General features: G+C 46.5%; 1 protein-coding gene across 1 annotated transcript; it reads right to left on the bottom strand.

The window, feature by feature from the left end:
• Nucleotides 1-3446: 3446 nt before the first annotated feature.
• On the bottom strand, nt 3447-25774 carry LOC116370418 (voltage-dependent L-type calcium channel subunit alpha-1S-like). Its single transcript, XM_031819751.1, has 5 exons — nt 25733-25774; nt 25251-25433; nt 22950-23108; nt 11367-11477; nt 3447-4051 (listed from the first exon to the last, which is right to left on the bottom strand). The coding sequence occupies exons 1-5, from the start codon at nt 25772-25774 to the stop codon at nt 3899-3901; spliced, it is 648 nt and encodes a 215-aa protein (XP_031675611.1). The 3' UTR covers nt 3447-3898.
• Between the last annotated feature and the right edge of the window lie 1207 nt (nt 25775-26981).

Genomic DNA, 26981 nt, shown 5'->3' with positions numbered 1-26981 from the left:
GGGGGGGGGGGGGGGGGGGGGGGGTATCTGGGGAGTGGGAGGTGTTATGACCTCTCTTTAGGGTAATACACTAGAATTATGTTGGACTGTAAATCCACTGCAGAACTACCATCAAACATTTCAACAAATGAAACTACACTGAATCTTTGTCAAAATGCTCATCAACTGTTTTCAAGTTGAAAACGCGATGGTGCTGGTTCGTATAGTCCTGCAGGGTTATCCCACATGTTGTATTGTGAGGGGGGGGAGGAGGGGGGGGGGGGGGGTCTGAGTAACACACAACACAAGCATTTCACTAAAACTTCCAGTCCAACTGTGGCAGATGTGAGTTGTGATTATTATACTGTCAAACAATCACTCCTCAAAGCCACTAACATTTTACATCACTTTTAAAAAAATATATTGCACATAATCTTTACAGTTGAAGTGAACTGTATGGGTAACATAGGTCTCTGTATAAGACTGTTATTTCATATTTGTGATAGCAGGGCTGGTTAGAATGGTTCCACATTGTAGAAGCTTCTAATGTCCTCATTCTATTTTATTCAATTGGTATAACTGACCTTTGTATATTTCAACTAAATTGAATTCCTCCCTCGTATTGTTATTATGCTTGGCCCTGTTGGCAGATCGTTTCTGAAAACAACCCCAATCATTCTCAGATGCCTGGATGATAGACGCTCTTAGAAAAAAGGCTTCCAAATGGGTTCTTCTGCTGTCCCCATAGGAGAACTCATTTTGGATCCAGTTAGAACACTTTCTGATTCCAGGTAGAACCCTCTGTGGAAAGTGTTCTACATGGAACCCAAAAGGGTTCTACCCGGAACCAAAAGGGTTTTACCCGGAACCCAAAGGGTTCTACCCAGAACCAAAAGGGTTCTACCCGGAACCCAAAGGGTTCTATCTGGAACCAAAGATAGTTCTACAAAGTGTTCTACATGGGGACAGTTGAAGAACCCTTTTAGGTTGTAGATAGCACCTTTGTTTCTAAGAGTTAACATCGGTTAGTTAACGTTAGTTCGTTAAAGTCCTCTAACGTTAGTGAAGAGACCCAGGTTACCCAGCGTGCATTTCAGGGTGAGCAAAGAGCACCAACAATCAACCAATGAGAGGAAAGATAGAAGTAAACATCCAAAAGAAGATGAAGAGTGAGAGATCAGTTCAGACAGACATGATGGAGGAGAGGAGAGGCATTCCGAAGGGGGAGGGAGAAATGCAGCTGTGACATCATCGCCTGCGAGACACCATCGCCATGGCAACAAAACGCAACTTCTTTTCCTAACACACATCAAACCAACAGAATAATAATTCAAAACCACTCAAATGAAATCGACTGTCAAAATTAAAAACTAAACTGAAAATTGTTTTAAGAAGCACCTTCTGGTCAAAATAACTGGAGAGGGGTAGCTATGTAGAGTAGAGTTGGGGAGGGGGGGGGGGGGGGGCGGGGCATCTAATCCGCTATCATAACAACACCACTTTATCAAGGCCAAAACACACTCACATAAACAACACAAAAACAGTGAGTGTCTTTCTGATATTTTGGTGGCTATTAGGTTACTGTCACCAGGAGGTACAAATGCAGAGGGTGACTAAAAACAATGAAAATATGATGCAAGAACAGTGAGGCTCGTCATTCAATCAGACCACCAGAGAAGAAGAAGACTAGGGTCATGCCTAGGTTAGAGATTCATCCAGGAGTTCAAATCAAAAGTCAATGTCAAACGGCAAAACCAAACTGAGTGCAGGGTAAAAGGTGAGTGACTGGTATAGCAGAGGAGGGTATATATATCTGGCAGACAGATACTGGTCAAGGTGAGTGACTGGTATAGCAGAGGAGGGTATATATATCTGGCCGACAGATACTGGTCAAGGTGAGTGACTGGTATAGCAGAGGAGGGTATATATATCTGGCCGACAGATACTGGTCAAGGTGAGTGACTGGTATAGCAGAGGAGGGTATATATATCTGGCAGACAGATACTGGTAAAAGGTGAGTGACTGGTATAGCAGAGGAGGGTATATATATCTGGCAGACAGATACGGGTCAAGGTGAGTGACTGGTATAGCAGAGGAGGGTATATATATCTGGCAGACAGATACGGGTCAAGGTGAGTGACTGGTATAGCAGAGGAGGGTATATATATCTGGCAGACAGATACGGGTCATTCATAAAGACCTTTGGTCAAACCTCTCGTGGTCAGATAGCTTCACTTTCAAAGAGAAGAAAACCGCACTTGTCATCCACAGGGCAGCCTAACACTATCGCTGCTTCTCAAAGGGTTAACCTTTCAACTCAACCGTAGGACAGGAGCAGAACTAATAGTTACAAGTTAGTACTGTAAGGAAATAGTTGGATTTAGTCTCAACGAAATTCTAGAAGGACTCATGTGTATAGACAAACACAAAGCGCTAGTACTACACAATAACAACGCAACAATAACAACACACAACAGCATATAACTAATATAATCAGCGCACTCAAAGTAGCATTTTAAGTTTTCTGTTCTCAGAAACATGCCTTTGTTAGTGATCTGAAGCCATGGATTGTTGCCGTCTAAACTAGAGGAGTGGGTGAAGTGTCTTTCATGACTTGTGAAAGGAAAGCTGGCTATTCCGCTATGCTGTCCCAGAGAGATGACAGGTTTATGAACTGACCGGCAGACACAATAGACAGATAAGCCCAGATCAACTATGGCGATCCGATCCAAATCTCATTTGACACAGTTACAGACTGTATCGAGCTGCTATAGGATTGAGCAATCGACCCAAATTAGCTACGAGGTTTAATGCAATTTAATGCAATAGACTCAGGTATAAAAGGTACTGAGTTACTGTAGGATTCACCTGTGAGCTTGGTGTTAAAGGGAATGTTTAACATTTTTCAACTTCATATTCATCCTCTCCAGCACCACCCCAACATCAACATGGGTGAAAACGGTGCGTTTCTACGTTTCATAGTAAACAAGATAAGAGGAAGATAAATGTTTCCAATGACATCATCGGTGTGCATCATGTGATTTTAACCAATTATGAGGAGGCATTACTAATTGGTTGATGAGGTCATTGGAAACACCTATCTTCCTCGATCGTTTAGATTTTTTTTTTACTACTTATCATAAGAAACACACTGTTTGATGTTGGGGCGGTGCAGGAGACGATGAATATGAAGAAGCAACATTTCCACATTTGCCTTTGAGAGTGTAAATACTCATTCAATGGTTCTCATGTCTCATCATTGGAAGTCTCAAAATACATATCTAGATTCACTAGAGGGACAAAATGCATTTTTTAAATTTAACTAGGCACGTCAGTTAAGAATAAATTCTTATTTACAATGACGGCCTACTCCGGCCAAACTCGGACGACGCTGGGCCAATTGAGCACCGCCCTATGGGACTCCCAATCACGACCAGATGTGATTCAGCCTGGATACGAACCAGGGACTGTAGTGACACCTCTTGCACTGAGATGCAGTGCCTTACACCGCTGCGCCACTCAGGAGCCCCTCAATAGAGACTAAATGTATTTTATATAGGAGATCCATTTCTGTTTATATTCTAATCACCTCGTGTTTATATTATGAACAAGGCCAGGAATTTCTCATGAAAGGTGACATCACACACCAGTAAATATTCATGAATAAATGCACGTCTACATGCATAGCTTTGCATACAAGCTAAAGGCTTTATGTAAACAAATAGTTTACAATGACTTTTCTTCAGGCCTGAATATATCACCCTTTTTTTCCAATCATGCTATACAGTGTCAGTCATGCCTTGGGGACTTCACATGTCCCCAATTGTGATGATAATATACATTGTGATGATAATATACATTGAAAGTAATGTACAAAAAAACCAAACCCAAAACAAGTGCTGTGAGACAATGCAATAGTCTACATTCTATTGATGCTCAGAGGTGAGAGTGAGAGGTAGGCAGGCAGACTGAAAGGTGGGCTACTTACGTTAACCTCAGTGATCGCTATGTCAACAACGCTACCCACAACTATTAAGGCATCAAATGTGTTCCATGCATCAACAAAATAATGCTGCGTTGGGTGGAAGAAACAAACAAACAAACAAACAAACGAAAATGGAAAGAAAAGAAGCAACAAAAGGAGAGAGGGAAAGATAAGGAAGAAAACAGTTATATATGAACGTCTGTGATTAGCGGAAGGTAGAGAGGGAGGAAGGACATTGGTTGAAAATTAAATGACAGTTGAAGTTTGAAAACGGGAGGAAATAAAAGGAGCGAAATCCAAGATGATCGAGAGGAGAAAGCGGCGACCAGTCATGCTTGTCCATGTGGGAAAACAACATCAATAAACAACAACAATAACAAAATCACAACCGAAACAATCCATTTAAATAAAAGAATAGTTGAGTTTCTTTGGTTAGTTAGTGTGTCTTGTTAGTCAAAGTGAAAACCCTAGGACATGTCCCAGTCCTGCTTTAGAGCCAGGTCTCTCTTCTGAGGCCTAACGAATAGAACCCTTTCAGTACTCTAGAACTCCTTCAGTACTCTAGAACTCTTTCAGTACTCTAGAACTCCTTCAGTACTCTAGAACTCTTTCGGTACTCTAGAACACTCAACTGTTCTGTTCTGTGTACTGTGAAGAACGAGGAAGCACCTTTTTTTCATCACGTGATGCCTTGGAAACCCTGAATGAGAGCGGCCATCTTGAAATGAATGATGGAGGAAGGAAGAGGGGAGAGGAAGGGAGGAGGGTGGACTTTGGGGAAAGAAACCACACCAGAGAATGGTGCTATAGAAGACAAGATTGTCACAAAGAAAGAGAAGGAAAGAGAAAAGGAAAGAGAGAGAGAGAGAGAGAGAGGGACAGAGCGAGTGGAGAGAGAGGGGTGGCGATGTACTTACGTTGATCTCACTCAGAATGACGTCTATTATGCTGCCAATTACGATGAGGAAGTCAAAAACATTCCAAGGATCACTAAAGTAACCCTACACAGGATGGGCGGAGGTGCAAGAGGAGGAGGGGGGGTAAGAGAGGCAAGTTAGACAGGCATTATTGTAGGGAAAAGCCTTCCTTTTCAGCCCTTAAACTCTTCCAACAATGTGTTTGGGGGGTGGCTCATCTCTTCTGAAACTATCTTCTTAGATCTTTAAAGCCAATAGAGCAACACAATGCATCACTGGTATTAAATGATGAAATATTATTGTGAATGTATTATTGTGAATATTAAAAGTGAATGTTCATGTCACGTTCTGCTGCTTGCTTGCTGTCGCCTACAGTACAGTTAAGTCAACGCCACAACTTGTTAGCGTGTAACCTACTACTACCGGAGCTCATCTTTCTGTAAACAGGGCGCAGAATAAAAGCTTCCAGGGGTTGATAACATGGCATGTTAAAGGTAAGCACTATTCAGTCAATTATATTCATGTGATTCTATATCAAGCCAGAAGATTATTGCTTATTAAACAAGATATTATTGCATTTTTTTCTGTCTCTTTTACTTCCTTCTGTGTGAAAAGGAAATGAGGTCATAATGAAGGGTGGTGTTCTATGTACAGTAGCGTAGCAGAGTGATAGAGCAAGACTGACTTATCCAATATATTATTATTATTATTATTAACACTAGGGATTTTAGTATTATTATTATTATTAACACTAGATATTTTATATTATATTATTATTAGTATCACTAGGCATTATATATTATCATTAACACTAGGGATTATATATTATCATTAACACTAGGGAGTATATATTATATTATTATTATCACTAGGCATTATATATTATCATTAACACTAGGGATTAAATATTATATTATTATTATCACTAGGCATTATATATTATTATTAACACTAGGGATTATATATTATTAAATTATATTATTATTATCACTAGGGATTATATATTATCATTAACACTAGGGATTATATATTATTATATTATATTATTATTATCACTAGGGATTATATATTATTATATTATATTATTATTATCACTAGGGATTATATATTATTATATTATATTATTATTATCACTAGGCATTATATATTATTATATTATATTATTATTAACACTAGGCATTATATATTATTATATTATATTATTATTATCACTAGGCATTATATATTATTATATTATATTATTATTAACACTAGGGATTATATATTATTATATTATATTATTATTAACACTAGGGATTATATATTATTATATTATATTATTATTAACACTAGGGAGTATATATTATATTATTATCACTAGGCATTATTTATTATTATTATCACTAGGCATTATATATTATTATTATCACTAGGCATTATATATTATTAAATTATGTTATTATTATCACTAGGTATTATATATTATTATTAACACTAGGGATTATATATTATATTATTGTTATCACTAGGCATTATATATTATTATTAACACTAGGGATTATATATTATCATTAACACTAGGGATTATATATTATTATTATTGTTATTATATTATTATCACTAGGGATTATATATTATATTATTGTTATTATATTATTATCACTAGGCATTATATATTATCATTAACACTAGGGATTATATATTATCATTAACACTAGGGATTATATATTATCATTAACACTAGGGATTATATATTATTATATTATATTATTATTAACACTATGGATTATATATTATTATTATTGTTATTATATTATTATCACTAGGGATTATATATTATTATTAACACTAGGGATTATATATTATTATTATTGTTATTATATTATTATCACTAGGGATTATATATTATATTATTGTTATTATATTATTATCACTAGGCATTATATATTATTATCACTAGGCATTATATATTATTATCACTAGGGATTATATATTATTATTATCACTAGGGATTATTATATTCTAACACGGTATGATGTTTTAACCAGTGAGACCGTCCCCACTGAAGCAGTCAGTGGGTCAGTGGCAGAGGAATAGGTAACCTCATTTAACTGTGGTATAACGAGGGTTAATGCAGTTGTCTTAGTGGGATGAATGGGGAGGGACTGAACACACTGAGGGGAGAGATGCATGTTGCTAGATGTGACCTGGGAGAGTTGGAGGGTCTAGCATGGAGGGACTGAACACACTGAGGGGAGAGATGCATGTTGCTAAATGTGACCTGGGAGAGTTGGAGGGTCTAGCATGGTGAGACTGAACACACTGAGGGGAGAGATGCATGTTGCTAGATGTGACCTGGGAGAGTTTGGAGGGTCTAGCATGGTGAGACTGAACACACTGAGGGGAGAGATGCATGTTGCTAGATGTGACCTGGGAGAGTTGGAGGGTCTAGCATGGTGAGACTGAACACACTGAGGGGAGAGATGCATGTTGCTAGATGTGACCTGGGAGAGTTGGAGGGTCTAGCATGGTGAGACTGAACACACTGAGGGGAGAGATGCATGTTGCTAGATGTGACCTGGGAGAGTTGGAGGGTCTAGCATGGTGAGACTGAACACACTGAGGGGAGAGATGCATGTTGCTAGATGTGACCTGGGAGAGTTGGAGGGTCTAGCATGGTGAGACTGAACACACTGAGGGGGAGAGATGCATGTTGCTAGATGTGACCTGGGAGAGTTGGAGGGTCTAGCATGGTGAGACTGAACACACTGAGGGGAGAGATGCATGTTGCTAGATGTGACCTGGGAGAGTTGGAGGGTCTAGCATGGTGAGACTGAACACACTGAGGGGAGAGATGCATGTTGCTAGATGTGACCTGGGAGAGTTGGAGGGTCTAGCATGGTGAGACTGAACACACTGAGGGGAGAGATGCATGTTGCTAGATGTGACCTGGGAGAGTTGGAGGGTCTAGCATGGTGAGACTGAACACACTGAGGGGAGAGATGCATGTTGCTAGATGTGACCTTGGGAGAGTTGGAGGGTCTAGCATGGTGAGACTGAACACACTGAGGGGAGAGATGCATGTTGCTAGATGTGACCTGGGAGAGTTGGAGGGTCTAGCATGGTGAGACTGAACACACTGAGGGGAGAGATGCATGTTGCTAGATGTGACCTGGGAGAGTTGGAGGGTCTAGCATGGTGAGACTGAACACACTGAGGGGAGAGATGCATGTTGCTAGATGTGACCTGGGAGAGTTGGAGGGTCTAGCATGGTGAGACTGAACACACTGAGGGGAGAGATGCATGTTGCTAGATGTGACCTGGGAGAGTTGGAGGGTCTAGCATGGTGAGACTGAACACACTGAGGGGAGAGATGCATGTTGCTAGATGTGACCTGGGAGAGTTGGAGGGTCTAGCATGGTGAGACTGAACACACTGAGGGGAGAGATGCATGTTGCTAGATGTGACCTGGGAGAGTTGGAGGGTCTAGCATGGAGGGACTGAACACACTGAGGGGAGAGATGCATGTTGCTAGATGTGACCTGGGAGAGTTGGAGGGTCTAGCATGGTGAGACTGAACACACTGAGGGGAGAGATGCATGTTGCTAGATGTGACCTGGGAGAGTTGGAGGGTCTAGCATGGTGAGACTGAACACACTGAGGGGAGAGATGCATGTTGCTAGATGTGACCTGGGAGAGTTGGAGGGTCTAGCATGGTGAGACTGAACACACTGAGGGGAGAGATGCATGTTGCTAGATGTGACCTGGGAGAGTTGGAGGGTCTAGCATGGTGGGAGAGGAATCCAGATGAATCCAGATGACAGAACTCTTCAAAATACCAGCAATACTACTAAACATCTAACACTTTCCTAAAAACAAAGTAGTTTACAATCATACAATATACAGAAATGAGAAAGACACAGTGGCAAAAATCCTTCAGTATGTTTCCCTTTGACCTGACTGCAATGAAGGGATGTGTGTTATGAGCCAGTGTCGGTGCTGTACACAGCATCTGATGAGAGAGCTGGTTAGAACAGGACGAGGCTAAATGTGTCCTCTGCACCTAGAGGAAAAGGGTACTGATTAATATGATGACGGTCCTGTCTGTTGAAAGAGAAGGTCAGTAACACGAGTTAGAAAGTGACACAACCACACGATGCAACGTTCTCTGGGTGTTCAGAGAGGTGGGACGTGTCCATAGACAGGACACGTTCAGGGTTTTCAGACCAAGGCTAACCAATCAGAACTCACCAAGGCTAACCAATCAGGGCTCACCAAGGCTAACCAATCAGGGCTCACCAAGGCTAACCAATCAGAACTCACCAAGGCTAACCAATCAGAACTCACCAAGGCTAACCAATCAGAACTCACCAAGGCTAACCAATCAGAGGTCACCAAGGCTAACCAATCAGAGGTCACCAAGGCTAACCAATCAGAGGTCACCAAGGCTAACCAATCAGAGGTCACCAAGGCTAACCAATTAGTACTCAAGGTTATTATCTATATACAGTGTATATATATATATTTAACATTTATTTAACCAGGCAAGTCAGTTAAGAACAAATTCTTATTAACAATGACGGCCTAGCCCGGCCAAATCCAGACGACGCTGGGCCAATTGTGCGCCGATTGGGACTCCCAATCACGGCCGGATGTGATACAGCCTGGATTTGAACCACTGTAGTGAAGCCTCTTGCACTGAGATGCAGTGTCTTAGACTGCTGCGCCACTTAAACAACCTATTTCAATGTACTTCTACCCTGCCAAGATAAGAACACAAAACCTTCACAATGACAGATGAATTATATGAGAAACTAGGTTTTTGTTGACTGACAATTCAAAGATCTTTAGTCTCCTTTATGACCAAGAGTGATTTGCATCAATGGTTTATCCCAGTTTATCATAGAAAGCAGGAATAAAAGGATGTCCTCATAGACACGTAAAGAGATCAGCACCACAATAAGCAGCATCAGAGATCTCACTGTAGCTTCACAGCAGTCAGCTGGGCAATCTATAATAAACATGAAGGCGTTGCTTAGTAACCTGATGAGAGGGCGGTTTGTTCTGTCCATCCATGTATTTACTCTGTCAGTGTTCCAAATGGCATGCTATCCCCTTTAAAGTGCACTACTTTTCACCAGGGTTTATAGGGCTCTGGTCTAAAGTAGTGCGCTATATAGGGAATAGGGCTCTGGTCTATAGTAGTGCGCTATATAGGGAATAGGGCTCTGGTCTAAAGTAGTGCACTAAATAGGGAATAGGGCTCTGGTCTAAAGTAGTGCACTAAATAGGGAATAGGGCTCTGGTCTAAAGTAGTCCACTATATAGGGAATAGGGCTCTGGTCTAAAGTAGTGCACTAAATAGGGAATAGGGCTCTGGTCTAAAGTAGTGCACTAAATAGGGAATAGGGCTCTGGTCTAAAGTAGTGCACTATATAGGGAATAGGGCTCTGGTCAACAGTAGTGCACTATATAGGGAATAGGATGCTGTTTGGGATGCAGACATTGTATCTGTTCTACAGAAGAACCCATCTGTTGTTGTTTCAACATTGTAAGCGGACAGCTGAAGCAGTAGGTGGCCTTTTGATTGGACTAATAAACTCACCAGGTTACCGAGCAACATGGAAAACAAAAAATAAAAACCTACACAACATCAGACACTGAACCAAATCATTAATGCATCTCTTGTTTTCTAATCTTTAAGATTATTTTTTATTTGTGGAAATCAGATCATAAAAGGCATAGTTTATAGGCCAACTGATAACATATAATTATGTAATGACAGACTTGATTAACTTGATTACATTCATATCCAAATTACAGGTGATACTGAATTCCACGGATAGGCTAAGACTAATTTGGTAATGATAAGAATCCTCTCTGGGACAGAGAGAAGTGTTTTGGAGTGATAGACTCCTGAGAGGGGAGAGAGTGGGAAAGAGAGGTGAAGAGAGAGGGAGAGAGGGAAAGATGGAGAAAAGGAGGGAAAGAGAGGTGAAGAGAGAGGGAGAGAGGGAGAGAGGGAGAGAGGGAGAGAGGGAGGGGGAGAGGGAGGGAGGGAGATGTGAAGTGAGAGGTGAAGAGAGAGAGGGAGAGAGAGAGGGAGAGAGGGAGAGAGGGAGAGAGGGAGGGAGAGAGGGAGGGAGGGAGAGAGGGAGGGAGGGAGATGTGAAGTGAGAGGTGAAGAGAGAGAGGGAGAGAGGGAGGGAGAGAGGGAGAGAGACGAGAGAGGGGAAGAGAGAGGGGGAAAGAGAGCCGAGAGAGGTGAAGAGAGAGGGGGAAAGAGAGCCGAGAGAGGTGAAGAGAGAGGGGAAGTGAGAGAGGGAGAGAGGGAGGGAGAGGAGAGAGGGGAAGAGAGAGAGGGAGGGAGTGGTGAAGAGAGAGGTGGAGAGAGAGGTGGAGAGAGGTGGAGAAAGGTGGAGAGAGAGGTGGAGAGAGGTGGAGAGAGAGGTGAAGAGAGGTGGAGAGAGAGGTGGAAAGAGAGGTGGAGAGAGGGAGATACATACCCGTGGTTTGAAGGCGATGAGTTTAAGGATCATCTCCACAGTGAAGAGGCCGGTGAAGAGCATGTTGAGGATGTTCATAGCATCGTTGAAGGAGTGGGTCTGGCCGTGATGCTGCAACACACAGACACTTAATCCCCGATCTGCATTTCTATGTAATCACGTGGTGAACACGCCCACCTCAGGCTATTCTATGTAATCACGTGGTGAACACACCCACCTCAGGCTATTCTATGTAATCACGTGGTGAACACGCCCACCTCAGGCTATTCTATGTAATCACGTGGTGAACACACCCACCTCAGGCTATTCTATGTAATCACGTGGTGAACACGCCCACCTCAGGCTATTCTATGTAATCACGTGGTGGACACATCCACCTCAGGCTATTCTATGTAATCACGTGGTGAACACACCCACCTCAGGCTATTCTATGTAATCACGTGGTGAACACACCCACCTCAGGCTATTCCATGTAATCGCGTGGTGAACACACCCACCTCAGGCTATTCTATGTAATCACGTGGTGAACACACCCACCTCAGGATATTCTATGTAATCACGTGGTGAACACACCCACCTCAGGCTATTCTATGTAATCACGTGGTGAACACGCCCACCTCAGGCTATTCTATGTAATCACGTGGTGAACACACCCACCTCAGGCTATTCTATGTAATCACGTGGTGGACACGCCCACCTCAGGCTATTCTATGTAATCACGTGGTGAACACGCCCACCTCAGGCTATTCTATGTAATCACGTGGTGAACACACCCACCTCAGGCTATTCCATGTAATCACGTGGTGAACACACCCACCTCAGGCTATTCTATGTAATCACGTGGTGAACACGCCCACCTCAGGCTATTCTATGTAATCACGTGGTGGACACGCCCACCTCAGGCTATTCTATGTAATCACGTGGTGAACACGCCCACCTCAGGCTATTCTATGTAATCACGTGGTGAACACGCCCACCTCAGGCTATTCTATGTAATCACGTGGTGAACACACCCACCTCAGGCTATTCTATGTAATCACGTGGTGGACACGCCCACCTCAGGCTATTCTATGTAATCACGTGGTGAACACACCCACCTCAGGCTATTCCATGTAATCACGTGGTGGACACGCCCACCTCAGGCTATTCTATGTAATCACGTGGTGAACACGCCCACCTCAGGCTATTCTATGTAATCACGTGGTGAACACACCCACCTCAGGCTATTCTATGTAATCACGTGGTGGACACGCCCACCTCAGGCTATTCTATGTAATCACGTGGTGAACACACCCACCTCAGGCTATTCTATGTAATCACGTGGTGGACACGCCCACCTCAGGCTATTCTATGTAATCACGTGGTGAACACACCCACCTCAGGCTATTCTATGTAATCACGTGGTGAACACGCCCACCTCAGGCTATTCTATGTAATCACGTGGTGAACACACCCACCTCAGGCTATTCTATGTAATCACGTGGTGGACACGCCCACCTCAGGCTATTCTATGTAATCACGTGGTGAACACACCCACCTCAGGCTATTCTATGTAATCACGTGGTGGACACGCCCACCTCAGGCTATTCTATGTAATCACGTGGTGAACACGCCCACCTCAGGCTATTCTATGTAATCACGTGGTGAACACACCCACCTCAGGCTATTCCATGTAATCACGTGGTGAACACACCCACCTCAGGCTATTCTATGTAATCACGTGGTGAACACGCCCACCTCAGGCTATTCTATGTAATCACGTGGTGGACACGCCCACCTCAGGCTATTCTATGTAATCACGTGGTGAACACGCCCACCTCAGGCTATTCTATGTAATCACGTGGTGAACACGCCCACCTCAGGCTATTCTATGTAATCACGTGGTGAACACACCCACCTCAGGCTATTCTATGTAATCACGTGGTGGACACGCCCACCTCAGGCTATTCTATGTAATCACGTGGTGAACACACCCACCTCAGGCTATTCCATGTAATCACGTGGTGGACACGCCCACCTCAGGCTATTCTATGTAATCACGTGGTGAACACGCCCACCTCAGGCTATTCTATGTAATCACGTGGTGAACACACCCACCTCAGGCTATTCTATGTAATCACGTGGTGGACACGCCCACCTCAGGCTATTCTATGTAATCACGTGGTGAACACACCCACCTCAGGCTATTCTATGTAATCACGTGGTGGACACGCCCACCTCAGGCTATTCTATGTAATCACGTGGTGAACACACCCACCTCAGGCTATTCTATGTAATCACGTGGTGAACACGCCCACCTCAGGCTATTCTATGTAATCACGTGGTGAACACACCCACCTCAGGCTATTCTATGTAATCACGTGGTGGACACGCCCACCTCAGGCTATTCTATGTAATCACGTGGTGAACACACCCACCTCAGGCTATTCTATGTAATCACGTGGTGAACACACCCACCTCAGGCTATTCCATGTAATCACGTGGTGAACACACCCACCTCAGGCTATTCTATGTAATCACGTGGTGAACACACCCACCTCAGGCTATTCTATGTAATCACGTGGTGAACACACCCACCTCAGGCTATTCTATGTAATCACGTGGTGAACACGCCCACCTCAGGCTATTCTATGTAATCACGTGGTGAACACACCCACCTCAGGCTATTCTATGTAATCACGTGGTGAACACACCCACCTCAGGCTATTCTATGTAATCACGTGGTGAACACGCCCACCTCAGGCTATTCTATGTAATCACGTGGTGAACACACCCACCTCAGGCTATTCTATGTAATCACGTGGTGAACACACCCACCTCAGGCTATTCTATGTAATCACGTGGTGAACACACCCACCTCAGGCTATTCTATGTAATCACGTGGTGAACACACCCACCTCAGGCTATTCTATGTAATCACGTGGTGAACACACCCACCTCAGGCTATTCTATGTAATCACGTGGTGAACACACCCACCTCAGGCTATTCTATGTAATCACGTGGTGAACACACCCACCTCAGGCTATTCTATGTAATCACGTGGTGAACACACCCACCTCAGGCTATTCTATGTAATCACGTGGTGAACACACCCACCTCAGGCTATTCTATGTAATCACGTGGTGAACACACCCACCTCAGGCTATTCTATGTAATCACGTGGTGAACACACCCACCTCAGGCTATTCTATGTAATCACGTGGTGAACACACCCACCTCAGGCTATTCTATGTAATCACGTGGTGAACACGCCCACCTCAGGATATTCTATGTAATCACGTGGTGAACACACCCACCTCAGGCTATTCTATGTAATCACGTGGTGAACACACCCACCTCAGGCTATTCCATGTAATCACGTGGTGAACACGCCCACCTCAGGCTATTCTATGTAATCACGTGGTGAACACGCCCACCTCAGGCTATTCTATGTAATCACGTGGTGAACACGCCCACCTCAGGCTATTCTATGTAATCACGTGGTGAACACACCCACCTCAGGCTATTCTATGTAATCACGTGGTGAACACACCCACCTCAGGCTATTCTATGTAATCACGTGGTGGACACGCCCACCTCAGGCTATTCTATGTAATCACGTGGTGAACACACCCACCTCAGGCTATTCTATGTAATCACGTGGTGGACACGCCCACCTCAGGCTATTCTATGTAATCACGTGGTGAACACGCCCACCTCAGGCTATTCTATGTAATCACGTGGTGAACACGCCCACCTCAGGCTATTCTATGTAATCACGTGGTGAACACACCCACCTCAGGCTATTCTATGTAATCACGTGGTGGACACGCCCACCTCAGGCTATTCTATGTAATCACGTGGTGGACACGCCCACCTCAGGCTATTCTATGTAATCACGTGGTGAACACGCCCACCTCAGGCTATTCTATGTAATCACGTGGTGGACACGCCAACCTCAGGCTATTCTATGTAATCACGTGGTGGACACGCCCACCTCAGGCTATTCTATGTAATCACGTGGTGAACACGCCCACCTCAGGCTATTCTATGTAATCACGTGGTGAACACACCCACCTCAGGCTATTCTATGTAATCACGTGGTGAACACACCCACCTCAGGCTATTCCATGTAATCACGTGGTGAACACACCCACCTCAGGCTATTCTATGTAATCACGTGGTGAACACACCCACCTCAGGATATTCTATGTAATCACGTGGTGAACACACCCACCTCAGGCTATTCTATGTAATCACGTGGTGAACACACCCACCTCAGGCTATTCTATGTAATCACGTGGTGAACACACCCACCTCAGGCTATTCTATGTAATCACGTGGTGGACACACCCACCTCAGGCTATTCTATGTAATCACGTGGTGAACACACCCACCTCAGGCTATTCTATGTAATCACGTGGTGGACACGCCCACCTCAGGCTATTCTATGTAATCACGTGGTGAACACGCCCACCTCAGGCTATTCTATGTAATCACGTGGTGAACACACCCACCTCAGGCTATTCTATGTAATCACGTGGTGGACACGCCCACCTCAGGCTATTCTATGTAATCACGTGGTGAACACACCCACCTCAGGCTATTCTATGTAATCACGTGGTGGACACGCCCACCTCAGGCTATTCTATGTAATCACGTGGTGAACACACCCACCTCAGGCTATTCTATGTAATCACGTGGTGAACACGCCCACCTCAGGCTATTCTATGTAATCACGTGGTGAACACACCCACCTCAGGCTATTCTATGTAATCACGTGGTGGACACGCCCACCTCAGGCTATTCTATGTAATCACGTGGTGAACACACCCACCTCAGGCTATTCTATGTAATCACGTGGTGAACACACCCACCTCAGGCTATTCCATGTAATCACGTGGTGAACACACCCACCTCAGGCTATTCTATGTAATCACGTGGTGAACACACCCACCTCAGGCTATTCTATGTAATCACGTGGTGAACACACCCACCTCAGGCTATTCTATGTAATCACGTGGTGAACACGCCCACCTCAGGCTATTCTATGTAATCACGTGGTGAACACACCCACCTCAGGCTATTCTATGTAATCACGTGGTGAACACACCCACCTCAGGCTATTCTATGTAATCACGTGGTGAACACGCCCACCTCAGGCTATTCTATGTAATCACGTGGTGAACACACCCACCTCAGGCTATTCTATGTAATCACGTGGTGAACACACCCACCTCAGGCTATTCTATGTAATCACGTGGTGAACACACCCACCTCAGGCTATTCTATGTAATCACGTGGTGAACACACCCACCTCAGGCTATTCTATGTAATCACGTGGTGAACACACCCACCTCAGGCTATTCTATGTAATCACGTGGTGAACACACCCACCTCAGGCTATTCTATGTAATCACGTGGTGAACACACCCACCTCAGGCTATTCTATGTAATCACGTGGTGAACACACCCACCTCAGGCTATTCTATGTAATCACGTGGTGAACACACCCACCTCAGGCTATTCTATGTAATCACGTGGTGAACACACCCACCTCAGGCTATTCTATGTAATCACGTGGTGAACACACCCACCTCAGGCTATTCTATGTAATCACGTGGTGAACACACCCACCTCAGGCTATTCTATGTAATCACGTGGTGAACACGCCCACCTCAGGATATTCTATGTAATCACGTGGTGAACACACCCACCTCAGGCTATTCTATGTAATCACGTGGTGAACACACCCACCTCAGGCTATTCCATGTAATCACGTGGTGAACACGCCCACCTCAGGCTATTCTATGTAATCACGTGGTGAACACGCCCACCTCAGGCTATTCTATGTAATCACGTGGTGAACACGCCCACCTCAGGCTATTCTATGTAATCACGTGGTGAACACACCCACCTCAGGCTATTCTATGTAATCACGTGGTGAACACACCCACCTCAGGCTATTCTATGTAATCACGTGGTGGACACGCCCACCTCAGGCTATTCTATGTAATCACGTGGTGAACACACCCACCTCAGGCTATTCTATGTAATCACGTGGTGGACACGCCCACCTCAGGCTATTCTATGTAATCACGTGGTGAACACGCCCACCTCAGGCTATTCTATGTAATCACGTGGTGAACACGCCCACCTCAGGCTATTCTATGTAATCACGTGGTGAACACACCCACCTCAGGCTATTCTATGTAATCACGTGGTGGACACGCCCACCTCAGGCTATTCTATGTAATCACGTGGTGGACACGCCCACCTCAGGCTATTCTATGTAATCACGTGGTGAACACGCCCACCTCAGGCTATTCTATGTAATCACGTGGTGGACACGCCAACCTCAGGCTATTCTATGTAATCACGTGGTGGACACGCCCACCTCAGGCTATTCTATGTAATCACGTGGTGAACACGCCCACCTCAGGCTATTCTATGTAATCACGTGGTGAACACACCCACCTCAGGCTATTCTATGTAATCACGTGGTGAACACACCCACCTCAGGCTATTCCATGTAATCACGTGGTGAACACACCCACCTCAGGCTATTCTATGTAATCACGTGGTGAACACACCCACCTCAGGATATTCTATGTAATCACGTGGTGAACACACCCACCTCAGGCTATTCTATGTAATCACGTGGTGAACACACCCACCTCAGGCTATTCTATGTAATCACGTGGTGAACACACCCACCTCAGGCTATTCTATGTAATCACGTGGTGGACACACCCACCTCAGGCTATTCTATGTAATCACGTGGTGAACACACCCACCTCAGGCTATTCTATGTAATCACGTGGTGGACACGCCCACCTCAGGCTATTCTATGTAATCACGTGGTGAACACGCCCACCTCAGGCTATTCTATGTAATCACGTGGTGAACACACCCACCTCAGGCTATTCTATGTAATCACGTGGTGAACACACCCACCTCAGGCTATTCTATGTAATCACGTGGTGAACACGCCCACCTCAGGCTATTCTATGTAATCACGTGGTGAACACGCCCACCTCAGGCTATTCTATGTAATCACGTGGTGGACACGCCCACCTCAGGCTATTCTATGTAATCACGTGGTGAACACGCCCACCTCAGGCTATTCTATGTAATCACGTGGTGGACACATCCACCTCAGGCTATTCTATGTAATCACGTGGTGGACACGCCCACCTCAGGCTATTCTATGTAATCACGTGGTGGACACACCCACCTCAGGCTATTCTATGTAATCACGTGGTGGACACACCCACCTCAGGCTATTCTATGTAATCACGTGGTGAACACACCCACCTCAGGCTATTCTATGTAATCACGTGGTGGACACGCCCACCTCAGGCTATTCTATGTAATCACGTGGTGAACACACCCACCTCAGGCTATTCTATGTAATCACGTGGTGAACACACCCACCTCAGGCTATTCTATGTAATCACGTGGTGGACACGCCCACCTCAGGCTATTCTATGTAATCACGTGGTGGACACGCCCACCTCAGGCTATTCTATGTAATCACGTGGTGAACACGCCCACCTCAGGCTATTCTATGTAATCACGTGGTGGACACGCCCACCTCAGGCTATTCTATGTAATCACGTGGTGGACACGCCCACCTCAGGCTATTCTATGTAATCACGTGGTGGACACGCCCACCTCAGGCTATTCTATGTAATCACGTGGTGAACACGCCCACCTCAGGCTATTCTATGTAATCACGTGGTGAACACACCCACCTCAGGCTATTCTATGTAATCACGTGGTGGACACGCCCACCTCAGGCTATTCTATGTAATCACGTGGTGAACACGCCCACCTCAGGCTATTCTATGTAATCACGTGGTGAACACACCCACCTCAGGCTATTCTATGTAATCACGTGGTGAACACACCCACCTCAGGCTATTCTATGTAATCACGTGGTGAACACGCCCACCTCAGGCTATTCTATGTAATCACGTGGTGAACACACCCACCTCAGGCTATTCTATGTAATCACGTGGTGAACACACCCACCTCAGGCTATTCTATGTAATCACGTGGTGAACACGCCCACCTCAGGCTATTCTATGTAATCACGTGGTGGACACGCCCACCTCAGGCTATTCTATGTAATCACGTGGTGAACACGCCCACCTCAGGCTATTCTATGTAATCACGTGGTGGACACGCCCACCTCAGGCTATTCTATGTAATCACGTGGTGGACACGCCCACCTCAGGCTATTCTATGTAATCACGTGGTGGACACACCCACCTCAGGCTATTCTATGTAATCACGTGGTGAACACGCCCACCTCAGGCTATTCCATGTAATCACGTGGTGGACACGCCCACCTCAGGCTATTCTATGTAATCACGTGGTGAACACGCCCACCTCAGGCTATTCTATGTAATCACGTGGTGAACACACCCACCTCAGGCTATTCCATGTAATCACGTGGTGGACACGCCCACCTCAGGCTATTCTATGTAATCACGTGGTGGACACGCCCACCTCAGGCTATTCCATGTAATCACGTGGTGAACACGCCCACCTCAGGCTATTCCATGTAATCACGTGGTGGACACGCCCACCTCAGGCTATTCTATGTAATCACGTGGTGGACACGCCCACCTCAGGCTATTCTATGTAATCACGTGGTGGACACGCCCACCTCAGGCTATTCTATGTAATCACGTGGTGGACACGCCCACCTCAGGCTATTCTATGTAATCACGTGGTGGACACGCCCACCTCAGGCTATTCTATGTAATCACGTGGTGAACACACCCACCTCAGGCTATTCTATGTAATCACGTGGTGAACACACCCACCTCAGGCTATTCTATGTAATCACGTGGTGGACACGCCCACCTCAGGCTATTCTATGTAATCACGTGGTGGACACGCCCACCTCAGGCTATTCTATGTAATCACGTGGTGAACACACCCACCTCAGGCTATTCTATGTAATCACGTGGTGAACACACCCACCTCAGGCTATTCTATGTAATCACGTGGTGGACACGCCCACCTCAGGCTATTCTATGTAATCACGTGGTGAACACACCCACCTCAGGCTATTCTATGTAATCACGTGGTGGACACGCCCACCTCAGGCTATTCTATGTAATCACGTGGTGGACACGCCCACCTCAGGCTATTCTATGTAATCACGTGGTGGACACGCCCACCTCAGGCTATTCTATGTAATCACGTGGTGAACACACCCACCTCAGGCTATTCTATGTAATCACGTGGTGGACACGCCCACCTCAGGCTATTCTATGTAATCACGTGGTGGACACGCCCACCTCAGGCTATTCTATGTAATCACGTGGTGGACACGCCCACCTCAGGCTATTCTATGTAATCACGTGGTGGACACGCCCACCTCAGGCTATTCTATGTAATCACGTGGTGAACACGCCCACCTCAGGCTATTCTATGTAATCACGTGGTGAACACGCCCACCTCAGGCTATTCTATGTAATCACGTGGTGGACACGCCCACCTCAGGCTATTCTATGTAATCACGTGGTGGACACGCCCACCTCAGGCTATTCTATGTAATCACGTGGTGAACACGCCCACCTCAGGCTATTCTATGTAATCACGTGGTGAACACACCCACCTCAGGCTATTCTATGTAATCACGTGGTGAACACGCCCACCTCAGGCTATTCTATGTAATCACGTGGTGGACACGCCCACCTCAGGCTATTCTATGTAATCACGTGGTGGACACGCCCACCTCAGGCTATTCTATGTAATCACGTGGTGGACACGCCCACCTCAGGCTATTCTATGTAATCACGTGGTGAACACGCCCACCTCAGGCTATTCTATGTAATCACGTGGTGGACACGCCCACCTCAGGCTATTCTATGTAATCACGTGGTGGACACGCCCACCTCAGGCTATTCTATGTAATCACGTGGTGGACACGCCCACCTCAGGCTATTCTATGTAATCACGTGGTGGACACACCCACCTCAGGCTATTCTATGTAATCACGTGGTGGACACGCCCACCTCAGGCTATTCCATGTAATCACGTGGTGGACACGCCCACCTCAGGCTATTCTATGTAATCACGTGGTGGACACGCCCACCTCAGGCTATTCTATGTAATCACGTGGTGGACACGCCCACCTCAGGCTATTCTATGTAATCACGTGGTGAACACGCCCACCTCAGGCTATTCTATGTAATCACGTGGTGGACACACCCACCTCAGGCTATTCTATGTAATCACGTGGTGAACACGCCCACCTCAGGCTATTCTATGTAATCACGTGGTGGACACGCCCACCTCAGGCTATTCTATGTAATCACGTGGTGGACACGCCCACCTCAGGCTATTCTATGTAATCACGTGGTGGACACGCCCACCTCAGGCTATTCTATGTAATCACGTGGTGGACACGCCCACCTCAGGCTATTCTATGTAATCACGTGGTGGACACGCCCACCTCAGGCTATTCTATGTAATCACGTGGTGGACACGCCCACCTCAGGCTATTCTATGTAATCACGTGGTGAACACGCCCACCTCAGGCTATTCTATGTAATCACGTGGTGGACACGCCCACCTCAGGCTATTCTATGTAATCACGTGGTGGACACGCCCACCTCAGGCTATTCTATGTAATCACGTGGTGAACACGCCCACCTCAGGCTATTCTATGTAATCACGTGGTGGACACGCCCACCTCAGGCTATTCTATGTAATCACGTGGTGAACACGCCCACCTCAGGCTATTCTATGTAATCACGTGGTGGACACGCCCACCTCAGGCTATTCTATGTAATCACGTGGTGGACACGCCCACCTCAGGCTATTCTATGTAATCACGTGGTGAACACGCCCACCTCAGGCTATTCTATGTAATCACGTGGTGGACACGCCCACCTCAGGCTATTCTATGTAATCACGTGGTGGACACGCCCACCTCAGGCTATTCTATGTAATCACGTGGTGGACACGCCCACCTCAGGCTATTCTATGTAATCACGTGGAGGACACACCCACCTCAGGCTATTCTATGTAATCACGTGGTGGACACGCCCACCTCAGGCTATTCTATGTAATCACGTGGTGGACACGCCCACCTCAGGCTATTCTATGTAATCACGTGGTGGACACGCCCACCTCAGGCTACAGTAGAACTTTTAACTGATATAGATAGACTATCCTCCCCAACAACTCTTTCTAACATCTAGGAACCAATACCTGAGGTACTAGCATGTCTTTTAACTGATATAGATATAGACTATCCTCCCCATAATGCACCTCTAGTGTCCAGGGCACTATGTGGTTCACTGTGTTTAGGGTAGGATATGTATAAATGGATTGATGCTACCGTATTGGGCTGAGGGTATAAAGATGGACTAATTCAACGTTTTCCCTGACCAAGATGGACGATTTAAGTCATGTTCGGATGCCAATGTCTTTCGCACGCACACACACACACACACACACACACACACACACACACACACACACACACACACACACACACACACACACACACACACGCACACACACGCGCACACTCACAAGCGCGCACACTCACAAGCGCGCGCACACACTCTTACCTGCATGGCCAGACAGATGGTGTTCAGCAGGATGAGAGTAAACATCAGGTACTCAAAGTAGGTGGAGTTGACCACGTACCACACCTTGTACTGGTACTGGTTCTTAGGGATGTACCGACGTAGGGGACGGGCCTTCAGGGCATATTCCACACACTGACGCTGTACCACACACACACACACACACACACACACACACACACACACACACACACACACACACACACACACACACAGACACACACACAGACACACACAGACACAGACACACAGACAGACACAGACACAGACACACACGCACACACACACACACACACACACAACGGGCGCACGCGCACACACACACACACAGACACACAGACACACACACAGACACAGACACACACAGACACACCCAGACACACACACACAGACACACCACACACACACACACCATATGAAACATGTGTTTAATCAACAGACGTTTCCAGTAACACATCGGTGGACGTAGCATTGATGTGTAAATGTCAGTTCATAGTGGTAATATACCATTTACCCTCCACTGATACAACTTAATGACACTTCTCCCTTCAGTATGGCCCCGGCCCCCTCCTAAGTGACCCTATGGTGACCTCGTGTTGACCCCTCTTGACCTCTCTCACCTGTTTGACCTGCGACCTTGAAGATCCCTAATCTCTCACCTGGTTCTGATGACCCCTAACATCTCAACAGGTTCTGATGACCCCTACCCTCTCAACAGGTTCTGATGACCCCTAACCTCTCAACAGGTTCTGATGACCCCTACCCTCTCACCTGGGTTATGATGACCCCTAACCTCTCACCTGGTTATGATGACCCCTAACCTCTCACCTGGGTTCTGATGACCCCTAACCTCTCACCTGGGTTCTGATGTCCCCTAACCTCTCACCAGGGTTCTGATGACCCCTAACCTCTCACCTGGGTTCTGATGACCCCTAACCTCTCACCAGGGTTATGATGACCCCTAACCTGTCACCAGGGTTCTGATTACCCCTAACCTCTCACCAGGGTTCTGATGACCCCTAATCTCTCACCTGGGTTCTGATGTCCCCTAATCTCTCACCTGGGTTTGAGTACCCCTAATCTCTCACCTGGGTTCCGATGACCCTCAACCTCTCACCTGGGTTTCTGATGACCCCTAACCTTTTCACCTGGGTTATGATGACCCCTAACCTCTCACCTGGGTTCTGATGTCCCCTAATCTCTCACCTCGGTTCTGATGACCCCTAACCTCTCACCAGGGTTCTGATGACCCCTAACCTCTCACCTAGGTTCTGATGATCCCTAACCTCTCACCTGGGTTCTGATGACCCCTAACCTCTCACTGGGTTCTGATGACCCCTAACCTCTCACCAGGGTTCTGATGTCCCCTAATCTCTCACCTGGGTTCTGATGTCCCCTAAACTCTCACCAGGGTTCTGATGACCCCTAACCTCTCACCAGGGTTCTGATGACCCCTAACCTCTCACCTGGGTTCTGATGTCCCCTAACCTTTCACCTGGGTTCTGATGACCCCTAACCTCTCACCTGGGTTCTGATGACCCCTAACCTCTCATCAGGGTTCTGATGACACCTTAACCTGTCACCAGGGTTCTGATTACCCCTAACCTCTCACCAGGGTTCTGATGACCCCTAATCTCTCACCTGGGTTCTGATGTCCCCTAATCTCTCACCTGGGTTCTGAGTACCCCTAATCTCTCACCTGGGTTCCGATGACCCTCAACCTCTCACCTGGGTTCTGATGACCCCTAACCTTTCACCTGGGTTATGATGACCCCTAACCTCTCACCTGGGTTCTGATGTCCCCTAATCTCTCACCTCGGTTCTGATGACCCCTAACCTCTCACCAGGGTTCTGATGACCCCTAACCTCTCACCTAGGTTCTGATGATCCCTAACCTCTCACCTGGGTTCTGATGACCCCTAACCTCTCACCTGGGTTCTGATGACCCCTAACCTCTCACCAGGGTTCTGATGTCCCCTAATCTCTCACCTGGGTTCTGATGTCCCCTAAACTCTCACCAGGGTTTGATGACCCCTAACCTCTCACCAGGGTTCTGATGACCCCTAACCTCTCACCTGGGTTCTGATGTCCCCTAACCTCTCACCTGGGTTCTGATGACCCCTAACCTCTCACCTGGGTTCTGATGACCCCTAACCCTCTCAATCAGGGTTCTGATGACACCTTAACCCTCTCACCTGGGTTCTGATGACCCCTTAACCTCTCACCAGGGTTCTGATTATCCCTAACCTCTCAACAGGGTTCTGATGACCCCTAACCTCTCACCTGGTTCTTGTCCAGCTCACAGTTCTTGTACTCCTGCTCTCCCTGCTCCTGAAGGTGACAATGACGAAAACCGACGAAGTATGTTTCATCATGAAGGAAGGCGATGATGATGATGTAGATGATGAAGAAGATGGACACGACCACTCTGTAGTGTAGACAGGGCCAGGTCCTATGAATGTGAGTCTATGGCCCGGTACAGGGAGTCTGGAGAGGATGGATACTCCGTTCAAACCTAAACACTAAAGCCCCATACTATAACGTGTGTGTGTGGTGTGTGTGTGTGTGTGTGTGTGGGTGTGTGTGTGTGTGTGTGTGTGTGGTGGTGTGTTCCATGTTTAGATTTTTGGAATGGTGTCTCTCAGTCAGGGTTTCTTAACCCTGGTCCTGGGGACCAAAGGTCATGAGCATTTGAGTTATTTCTGTGTGTCTGTGTGTGTGTGTGTGTGTGTGTGGTCACTCTGCTGCTGTGATGCTGGACTCACGCTGGCCATCCTTCCAAAGGTGGAGACAGCGAACAGAGCCATCATCCCCTGGAGCACGTCGTCAAAGTGAAGTCACTGTTATCCCAGACACGCATGGACCTCTCTGGCTTCCCCACATCCCCGTCCTTATACATGATGTATGAACCCCTGGAGGGAGAACATAGGTACACCCTAGACACCCCACAGCTCACACCTTACCCAGCAAGACAACTCATTATGGCCCAAATGGAGATCCCACATCCCACCTGAATGACTGTCCAGATGTGATATGAGCCCAGGTCCGACTGAGATGGGAGATGAGGTGATAACTCACCTGCATTCAGGCTCTGTAGACTTGGAGCTGTCTGAGCAGTAGAAAAACTCCCCTGAGAAGAGAACAACAGACATGTTCATCTTGGTAAAATGTATCCACTATATTCTCATCACCACTACATCAGCTACGTTCAGTCCTCTCTCATCCTGCTCTCTCTCTCCTCTGTCCCTCTCTTCACTTCATCCTGCTCTCTCTCCTCTGTCTCTCTCTTCGGTCTCTCTCTTCACTTCATCCTGCTCTCTCTCTCCTCTGTCCCTCTCTTCGCCCTCTCTCTTCACTTCATCCTGCTCTCTCTCTCCTCTGTCCCTCTCTTCACTTCATCCTGCTCTCTCTCTCTCTGTCCCTCTCTTCGCCCTCTCTCTTCACTTCATCTGCTCTCTCTCTCCTCTGTCCCTCTCTTCACTTCATCCTGCTCTCTCTCTCCTCTGTCCCTCTCTTCGCCCTCTCTCTTCACTTCATCCTGCTCTCTCTCTCCTCTGTCCCTCTCTTCACTTCATCCTGCTCTCTCTCTCCTCTGTCTCTCTCTTCGGTCTCTCTCTTCACTTCATCCTGCTCTCTCTCTCTGTCCCTCTCTTCGCCCTCTCTCTTCACTTCATCCTGCTCTCTCTCTCCTCCGTCCCCTCTTCACTTCGTCCTGCTCTCTCTCTCCTCTGTCCCTCTCTTCACTTCATCCTGCTCTCTCTCTCCTCTGTCCCTCTCTTCACTTCATCCTGCTCTCTCTCTCCTCTGTCCCTCTCTTCACTTCATCCTGCTCTCTCTCTCTCCGTCCCTCTTTCACTTCGTCCTGCTCTCTCTCTCCTCTGTCTCTCTCTTCACTTCATCCTGCTCTCTCTCTCCTCTGTCCCTCTTCACTTCATCCTGCTCTCTCTCTCCTCCGTCCCTCTCTTCACTTCGTCCTGCTCTCTCTCTCCTCTGTCTCTCTCTTCACTTCATCCT

This window comes from Oncorhynchus kisutch, unplaced genomic scaffold (assembly GCF_002021735.2).
Source record: "Oncorhynchus kisutch isolate 150728-3 unplaced genomic scaffold, Okis_V2 scaffold2537, whole genome shotgun sequence".
In the NCBI taxonomy this organism is placed as follows: domain Eukaryota; kingdom Metazoa; phylum Chordata; class Actinopteri; order Salmoniformes; family Salmonidae; genus Oncorhynchus; species Oncorhynchus kisutch.
Note: the sequence above shows the minus strand (reverse complement) of the source record. Positions and strands in the feature narration are given on the sequence as shown.

Bases quoted from the DNA above. Each gene is read 5' to 3' on its own strand.
- LOC116370418 (XM_031819751.1), bottom strand. From the start codon at position 25,774: ATGGCTCTGTTCGCTGTCTCCACCTTTGGAAGGATGGCCAGC. The intron at 25,434-25,732 runs GTGAGTCCAGCA...ACCGGGCCATAG, and splicing joins CCTTTGGAAGGATGGCCAGC to ACTCACATTCATAGGACCTG. The intron at 4,052-11,366 runs GTATGTATCTCC...CACCCAACGCAG, and splicing joins TCATCGCCTTCAAACCACGG to CATTATTTTGTTGATGCATG.